This window comes from Syzygium oleosum, unplaced genomic scaffold, assembly GCF_021117445.2.
Source record: "Syzygium oleosum isolate NSW1041296 unplaced genomic scaffold, Sole_v2.1 Sole_v2.35, whole genome shotgun sequence".
Taxonomy (NCBI): Eukaryota; Viridiplantae; Streptophyta; class Magnoliopsida; order Myrtales; family Myrtaceae; genus Syzygium; species Syzygium oleosum.
Window position 1 is genome coordinate 2365368 of NW_026607519.1, and position 9557 is coordinate 2374924.

Consider the following 9557-nt stretch of genomic DNA (forward strand, 5'->3'; position numbering starts at 1 on the left):
CTTGAATCATTTCCGAAGTCATTTCATAAACTAGTTCATAACGCAATATACATATGTATCCTTTCACAATACATTTCCAAAACGATTCTCAAATCATTTCACGATAATCGATATATAAGCCATTTCCAGAAATGCTTTACCATGCCATTTTCAAATAATCAACATGGTAGTAAATGCCCGATCCGAGCTTTTATGCAATAACAATGCTATTTAACTCATAACATATCTGATTCATATCGTTTTCGAAATATGAGTTTACAAACTCAAAGAAGAGATAGCACCACTCACCTGAAAACCCCAAAAATTACACAACGACGCTCACTCGAATCGACGATCTCGTAACCCTAACAATTAAACGAGAATCGATGTCAAAACCAAGTAAAATATTATGATAATTACGAAACGGCCAAACGATGCTTAAACGTTAACAGGACAACTAAAAAGCGCACACAAATTGCTCATCCAAAACGATTATCCAAATCGTCCGCAACGCGAAACTTGAACGCGAAACTTGATTGCCCCATAACTTCCTCCATCGAGCTTCGATCCTAGCAAACTTATAGTCAAAAGAAAGCCCGTTCCGAGTATTACAAAAGCCTCAGCTTGGCCATCTCAAAATCGAGCCGAAAACCAACGAAAATTGGCCTAAGAGCCTCTGGTCGCGCACTGTTCACATTGCCCGGCCAACTTTAAAAATTCATATCCGGTAAACCGTAAGTTCAAATCAGGTTCCGTAAAATCCCACGGCTCCATGGCACCCTAAACTATCAATTCTATATATATGCGCAGCTCAACGACTCAAAAAATCGGACTTCGCAGCTCTAATTTCCCAAAATACCGAATTTAAACCCTAAATCCGAAAACTTTTCCGATTGGATGAACGAGGGGCGCGAGTACGTACCAGGCGTTGCTAATCGAAGTCAAATCGGCTTGGCGAGATCCCTGCAGCGCAAAATCCCCTTCTCTTTTCTCTTCTTCTTCTTCTTCCTTCTCTTTTCCTCTCTTTCTCTCTTTCCCTTTTCCCGGCGAGAGCTCACGGTCTGCGAACGTGCCCCTTTCTTTTCTCTTTCATTTTTATTCCTTCGACTTTTCAACCTTTTGCTTTTCTTTTCTTTTCTTTTAAATCCAAATATTACAGCTATACTGCAGTAGCTTGCAGGCCGAGCTTTGCTACCAACGCCGCGTTTCAAGTGGGTCTAGAGTCATAGCAAAGCTAACTTGGCATATATAAAAGGAAAACTCACCTCCAACCCAAAAGATGGACAAAGTCGAATGAAAAATGATGCCCAACAGAATGGTTCGAATCTGGTTCCAATAGTGCACCACAAACTTCAAAATTTCATCCAACCCAACCTTAACCCCAAATTGACTTTTGTAAAATCCCACGATTTAATGACAGCCTAAACTTTCTTTACAATATTATTTCACTGCTCAATAACCTCTAAAATTAACCCGACAACTCGTAATTTAACAAAGTTCGAAATTACAGCTTCAGTAAGGAATTCTCTCTTATTGAAGGAATCGAAGCTTAGATTTCTTAACGAGTGCTTCAAAACGACGTTAGTCCGGCACGTCAAGATGTTTGTGCCTTGTACTGAAGAAACCTCGCTTTTCTCTCTAGCAGTTCCCCTCTCTTTTCGGTTTTTCGTTTTCCCGACTCTCTTCTCTCTCTTTTCTTGTCTTTCATTTTCCTTTGAGAAATGGGCTGTAAAAGAAATAAAGAGGAGCTAAAGTAATAGCTTCATGGACTTAACTGAGATATAGGCTTGAGTCTCTTGGGCTTACATATATATTTTTTTCAAAAGAGGCCCATTTGTTATATTTTTTTTTTGGTCGAACATTTGTTATAGTTTAGGTGTGCACAGGTGATGCTGCATATATACTTGGATCTGCAGAAGGTAAGGCTGTCTAGATCCACCTTTTTGGCGTGCAGGGGGCTTTCATCTGTACTTCACCTATGTCCCTCAAATCTGTGAGCTAGTCTCACCAATTCTCAAGGCCTTGTTCTTAATTTATTACGTATAAATAAATAAAAAGAGGCTTATAGGCAACGACAGAGTCTGATATTGCTTGGGTGTGCACAAGCGAGCCTGCATATATGTTTGGTTCCCATGAAGGAGAGGCTATCTAGACCTACCATTTTGGCATGCCTTGAGCCTCAAATCTGCAAGCTATTCTCACCGAGAAGCAGTCAATCTTCCGTATCCTTCGAAGAAGATTTACAATGAAAGAGCCATTATAACCTAAGAAAATGGGAAAACTAAGCGAGTCTTTTCATGCTCCACTTCAGAAACCGCCATCAGAGGCATGGGGAAGTTACCCACTTCCAGCTACATAGATAATTTCTTTTCAAGAAAGTACGGTTACTGTTGCGGGATTGGATCTCTTATTCTAGGAAAAGAGATATTGTCAATATTGTATTTTTTATCTTACTACCTATTTAGGAGTGTTTTCCTATTTCAGGTTGCTTGTTACCTTTGTTGTAGCAACCTAATTCTGTATAAAAAGAAAGAATAATGGCAAAGCAAAACTCACGAAAAAAAGGAGAGAAACACCGTGAGAGATTTGTCCGAGGACGTAAGTTTATTGCTGAACCTCGTTAATTCTTGTGTGTTATTTCTTTTGTGATTATCTAAAATTCAACAGTTACCTACAGAGCTTCATGTGGGCTTTTGCACTAATATATCATATCAAGAGCCAGCGTTCCACTAACCTATTGAGCATTAACCCACCATAACTATTACAATATTATTCATTGGATTCTAGCACTCTCTTGAATGAATCATTGGTGGTATTTTTAATGGATGTTAGTACTTTTATGTATTCGATGTGCGTAATATCCCTACTGTCAATGCCCTTTGTTGGGATCTTATTGATATGCTGAATGCAAATAATTTAGCTAAGGAAGAAAGCATTTCAATACTCTTTAAAAAGCTTAATTAGATAATGAGTTTTGCTTTAATTGAGGGATTTCTAAACAAGAAGCTGAATGTAAGTCAAACTCGACAACTCAACATAATCATTCAACACTGCTTTAATTAAGGAATTTTTAAACAAGCACAGATTCACATAATGATTAACATCGCCATGCTGAACAATGAACTTTCCCCGGGCTGGACAAGCTTCGCTTAGACGAGACAGTCTTGTGCTTCTCAGGGCCAACCCTGATTTTGGTAAGAGCTCCTAATATTCAAATACTGAGATGAGCATCTCATCATTGTTTCGATTTCATTACCGGAACGTGGGAAGGAGAAGAAGAATAATCTACTTCCGGAAGAAATTGAAAAATTTCCTCGGGAATCCATGGGTAGGCAATCTGGTAAACTGAATTGGAACATCTCTGTAGCAAAAGTAAGAGAACGGAAAAGACTCCAAATCTGGTAGGTTCTACACGAAGGACTTGGTTCTCTCATGCGTCACAGTCCTAAGCTTCCTAGCAAAGCTTCTTGGCCAAGGACGAGCCCTTGCTGCGCTTGGTGAGTTGGAACACCAAGCCAACCTTCTTTCAATAGATTGTTTCCAAGGATTATATGGCGGATCGCGTCATTATAATTTAACGTACCACGCCAAATTTTGCTCGAACATCTAGTTCCTCGAACGAGACAATGTTTACTTTAGCACAACAGCTAGTTTTGGCCTCACGTGACCATCATCAGGAGAGCGACATCAACTCCCGATGAAATTGCACGCACAATGCCAACCCCACCTTCAGAGATTCCTTAATACGATAATCATTCCAGTAATGGATTTCTAGCACAAACACCCCGACGCCCACTCCCAGTAACAAGTTGTACCAGCCCTTTTGCACCTTCAAAGATCCTCTAAGATGATATTATTTCGAAGACGATAATCATCACAATATGTTGAACTGTGTTTCTTCTAATTATATCAATACGCATGTGTACAAAAAATTTGGACAAGCATGCTGCAGAAGGCTGACTTGACTATAAATTTACTGCCAACTCTCAGTCCACCTTCTGGCCACTGCTTTGATTTGCCTTCTTAGGATAATGGAGTGGATCAATGAGGAATGCCTCGATGTGTTCGTACATCTCTTTCGGCTTCTCTTTATTTATCCCATGACCACAATCCTTTACAACCACTAATTGCCCGTTTTCATCCAAATGCCTGGCCAAAGTCATTCAAAGGATAAACAAAGACACAGGTTATTCCATAAGAAAATCTACCAAGAGCCATAGAGCAAAAATAGATCCTCCTGATATTTGATGCACGTGAACATTGAATTTTCAAATGGTCTTAGATCATTAAGAACATTTCAGTTCTGAAGATTTGTTTTCCTCTCATGATGTTGTTTATCTAAATTCTTGTTACAGAATCAAGCTTCTGAAGATAGTTGAAAAACCAAAGCAAAGAGTAGAAGGGGAACCTCTTTAATCTGTGACCCAATTCCAATGGAAAGACTTTATCATATTCCGCCCAGATTATCAGTGTCGGCTGCATCAGAAAAGATCAATGGCTTGAAAGGATGCCAAGGAAGAGAGAAGATATCAACAAAATCAATGTGAATATGTAATGAGTAAATTGCGTGAGTCCAATAGAGAGGATAGAGATTTTAAGAGAGAAACCTGAGTTATTTTGGGAAGATTAGACATCTTCCTATCTCTGTACAAGGCATTGACCAGCCCTATCCTTTCTTGAAGGTTATCCTTCCACATAACCTGCAGACAATCATGGTGACCTTTCTTGAAATGCCACAAAACTTGAGTGATCGAGATAAACTTTTCCTAGATTGCCCGTGAGAAACATCATCAAATAAAATCTAAATATTTAGCTTTTCATAAGTCAGTTGAAATATCAACCAGAATAAAAATAAAAGTAAGTCAGTTGAAATGGCACAGCTAAGATTGATGACAGTGGGAGTTATCACTTTGCATCACAATCCGCAGTTTAATCTCCAGCGGCCTTCATGACTAGACATCTTGTGTAGTCTCAGCTCACAAGGAACAAGCTACTTATTCATTTTGTCTAGCATCCGAAATGTTCCATATAGTCGAGAGCATGGACTAGACAATGCCAATGCAATATTCCTTGGCCTCAAATATGGGTTAGAGGGAAGAAAGCTGCAATAGTCGATGGCACAATGCTGAATCCTAATTTTTGTTCAAACAAAAGTTCAAAAGTCCTTGCACGAGTATTGATTTTCATAGAATGGAAAAGTAACACTGTATTTACTCTGTTCTCTAAAAGCAAAGGACTTTCTATTTACGTACCTCCGTGTATTAAGCATCCACATAAACATAACAAACACTCCAGAGCTGCTAAAAACAAGGAAAGAAGCTTTGTTCAACTATAGAATCTAATCCTCCTGATACATCGTAAACTAGAGCAATAACAATTGTGACGCTAGACCACTATGAGCATGGTCAAGATTGGCGTAGTCATAACATGAAAACAGAGGAGAGCCTTGTAAAGATTCTACTTCACCATTCAATGTAGCTATTAGCTGATAATTAACTGTACAAACTTCCATTAGAAATCAGGAAAAGGAAGTGCGCCAATTTCGTTAGCAAAGCACACAAACTTTGAACCCTTGGCATCAACTTAACTCTGATTTCTTAAGCAATGTTCAAAAACACAATCGTTCAGCTGAGAGATTTGTAGCTTTTCATCAACTTACATCAATATAATCCTGAATAAAGTAAGTGGGCACTTTCTTCACCGGCTTGTAAAAGACGAAATCGAACATCTCATACGCTTTCTCTGCTGTCTGCGGGAACAGCAAAGTCACGGCTTCATCCACGGTCTTCACCTGCCGAAACGACATTGCACCAAGACTCACTTAGTTCCTCTATCACAAGCATCAAGAAACGGTAAGACACGCAGTGAACTCCACAGGAAATACACACAAGTATCATCAATAGAACTAGTCCGTCTAATGTTTATAGGCTCACCTGAAACATCCCCTCCTCCATGTCCTTCTCCTCCAAACACACCCCTGCACAGCACAGAACCAAGTTCTCCACCATCTCCGGGAACTGCGCCGCCAAGCTATAGGCCACAAACCCGCCGTAACTCAACCCTACCACGTTCAGTTTCTTCACTCCCTGAGCTTCCAAGACTCCTGCAAAAAGAGTCAATGTGCTGATTCCAGTCAGTCTTGCTCGGGTCATGTGCTGCGCTGTCGCGTCAGAAAATCGACAGGCCCACCTGCGACGCATTGAGCCTGAAACTGCTCGGTCCGCTCGGGCCGGGTCGTGTAGGAATCGCCGAAGAACACGAGGTCAGGCACGTACACGTTGAATCTGGCGATGAAGGGCGAGAGAAACTCGTTCCACTGCCACATTGCGTTGGCTCCGATGCCGTGCAAGAGGAGCAAGTTGGGCTTGCTGGGCTCGCGCGTCTTGGGGACCCAACAGTGCATGACCGTGCCGTCGCCGAGGTCGGTGGTGGTCGACTTCAGGCCCGCCAGATAAAAGGAGAGGCGGAACCATCTGTCCCTTATCGCTGTAAGGCTGAAGCACTTCGCCATCAAGATTTGGTTCTCTTGTTGGGTCTTCTGCGGGTTTACACCCCTTGAGGTATTTTGAGGAGTGGGTCACTTTCGGAGGACGGGTTAGGTCGAAAGATATGGTGGGTTTGATCAAGAAACGAAGAGGGTTTTTGCTTTTTTCTCAAGAATCTAATATTATTGGATTGAGCAGAGGTGGAGATTGAGGCAATCTGCTAACTGGGTATCTTCTTCAGTACGCAAATTCTGGCGTTTACTGGGATAAAGATTCATCGAAAGGAGACAAAAAGTTGGCCTCAAGAGACGGAGGTGGAGGAAGAGCCAATGACCGGAGAGGACTTTGAAGCTTTTAGTTAGAAGGGATAGGTCGACAAAAGTAAGTGAGACGGTCGCACTTTTCCATGGTGATTATCGAATAATATTGCACGGTCTACTAAAACAACATATCAAAGCCATCTCAATCGTTAATCATTTGAGTCACTATTGTTCATATCCAGCTTAATCGTGCATATCCTTATCGGTTTAATTACCTTAAAAAGCATCAATTTTAACTCGGATCCTAATTTTGATCCAAATTTTTTTATCTCCTAAAAATTCAAAGTTAGCTATAGTCCCAATTCTAATTCAAACTTTTTTTTTTGTTTCATTGAAAAGAACCCATTTTTAATTGGTACTTAAGTTTGGCCTCGTCAAATTTTTGTCCAATGATGCTGTTAAAGATGCGACGTGTCATTTCACGTGTCAATGAATGACACGTTTAATCATTAATGACACCATTGGGCTGAACTTGATGGGGTCCAAATTTGGGTACCGATTGAAGTTAGTGCTTTTTTAAGAGATAAAAGAAAATTTGGACCACAATTGAGGCCCGAGTTAAAGTTAGTGCTTTTTTATAAGTTCAAAAACAAAGTTTCGGCCAAAATTGGGACCTGAGCCAAAGTTTATGTTTTTCTATGAGACGAAAAAAGTTAAGGCCAAAATTAAAATCTGAGCTAAAGTTGATGCATTTTAGGGAATTGGGCCTATCATTGATTAATTGTATTTGATTGTAATTGATATTATAATTATCTTGTTACATTAGATAGTCATTCTAAGAAATCTATTAATAACTCTCTCTTCTGCCTATTCTCACCTTGGTATCTTAGCCAAGTTCTACCCTAGATTATTTTCACTCGTGCGACCTCTCGTTCGTCAAATTCCACATGTTGTTTCTAATCTGGCTTACACGTGAGAGGAGATATTAAAAATATCCCACATCGCTTGTTTACGAGTTTATATACTTTTTATATGCATGTGGTCTCCCTCCAATAAGTAGTTTAAGCTTTTGAGACAGATATAAAATTCTAACTTCGTGTCTTAGTTTGTAGAAGATGACCAAAACAAGCATTGCCTAAACACTCAAAAAATATTGTAATTAGAACCACTCTCATATAGGGACTCATCGGGATAATTGTATCTATAGTTCTTTACCAATCCTTTAGTGGTTTTTAAACCTTCATCTGGATCATCCAAGGATTCTCCACTCTTGGTTATTCTCCATTCTTCAGTTTGTCATTCCACCATTATGAGTCAACCTTCTTTTTACCTTCATGATTTTCATTATTACTCTACCATTGGTTTTTTTTTTTGTGAGCCTCGCTCTTATAGAGAAGCCATTGCTAATCCACTTTAACAGTGAGTAATGGCAAATGAGTTATAGGCTTTAATTCATACTTGGGATTTGATTGGTTTGCCCACTGAAAAGTTTATTGTAAGTTGTAAATGGGTATATAAGATTAGACCAAAGACATATGGTACTGTGGAACCCTACAAAACTTGACTTGTAGTAAAAGGCTTTACTTGAGAGTATGAAATTGACTATGATGAGACTTTTGCCCATGCTATACACCTTCTTCAAATTTTTCTTTCCATTACTTCTATTAAGCGATAGTCTCTATTCAAGATGAAGGTTAAAAATGCATTTCTCAATGGTAACCTTATTGAAAAAGTCTATGTCAAGTCTCCTCCTAGATATACTCATACTCCTCACGAAGCGTGTCAATTACGTCAAGAATTATTTAGACTAAAATAGACTCATCGTGCATGATATTTCAAGTTTAGCTTGACCAAAAAATGCCGTGGCTTTACTTTTAGTCCATATGACCATGTTCTCTATATTTGGCAAACATCTCATGAGCATATTCTGTTGCTTTTATATGTATACGATATGGTTATTACTAGTGATGATCATATTGGCATTACAAAGCCTAGTTTCTCAAGCAAAACATTTCACTATACTTCTTTCTCAAGTAGGATTTACCGATGGCAAGATTGCTATAACTCTACTTGAGACTAATGTCAAATTGATGACAAAGAAGGCACTCCTCTTCCAAATTATGCACTCTATCGACAAGTGGTTGGTAGGTTGGTATATCCCCTTTTTGCTTGTCCTGATATTGCTTATGTTGTTCATATTGTCAATCAGTTCATGATTACACCATGTATGACTCACTTTGTTGCAGTTCTTATTAATGCATAATTATATGTATTATGGGGTATTTATGTAATTATGTTTATATGTGTACCCTTTCTGTAATTAGTCACTCCTATAAATACATATCATACAACCCTAATTACGGTTGAGCCACCATAAACACTTTGTCGTTGTTTTCTCTCTGACTCTAAACATCAACATGGTATCAAAGCAGGAAAACAAATCGAATTCTTCAACATCCCTACCCCAAATCAACACTTCCTTTGCTCCAATTACTATCTCAACAATGTCCAATACATCTCTAAATTTTTCTTCTTCTCTACCATCTCTTTACCCACCATCTTCTTTTTCGTTAATCCCAATTTCCCATCGCCTCCCGATAATATTGCGCCCACTTTCCCCTCTTCTTCACTCTTCACCGTCGCTCCGATCTCTCGTGCTACTCAAATTACGGCTGTGCAATCATCCTCGTTGTCGCTTGTTCTTCCCAACATCACAAGTCTCGTCTCCATCAAACTCGATGCAGACAATTATCTTCTGTGGAAATCTCAGTTTGAATCTATTTTAATATGTAACGATCTGCTGGGCTATGTGGATGGTTCTTTTCCATGTCCG

General features: G+C 39.4%; 1 protein-coding gene across 1 annotated transcript; it reads right to left on the reverse strand.

Annotated features, from left to right (window-relative positions):
• Positions 1-3682: 3682 nt before the first annotated feature.
• Positions 3683-6810, reverse strand: LOC115676859 (uncharacterized). The gene is made up of 6 exons (XM_030599873.2): positions 6169-6810; positions 5913-6082; positions 5639-5770; positions 4587-4679; positions 4388-4455; positions 3683-4128 (listed from the first exon to the last, which is right to left on the reverse strand). Exons 1-6 carry the CDS (start codon positions 6488-6490, stop codon positions 3966-3968), a joined length of 948 nt encoding a protein of 315 aa, XP_030455733.1. The 5' UTR covers positions 6491-6810; the 3' UTR covers positions 3683-3965.
• Between the last annotated feature and the right edge of the window lie 2747 nt (positions 6811-9557).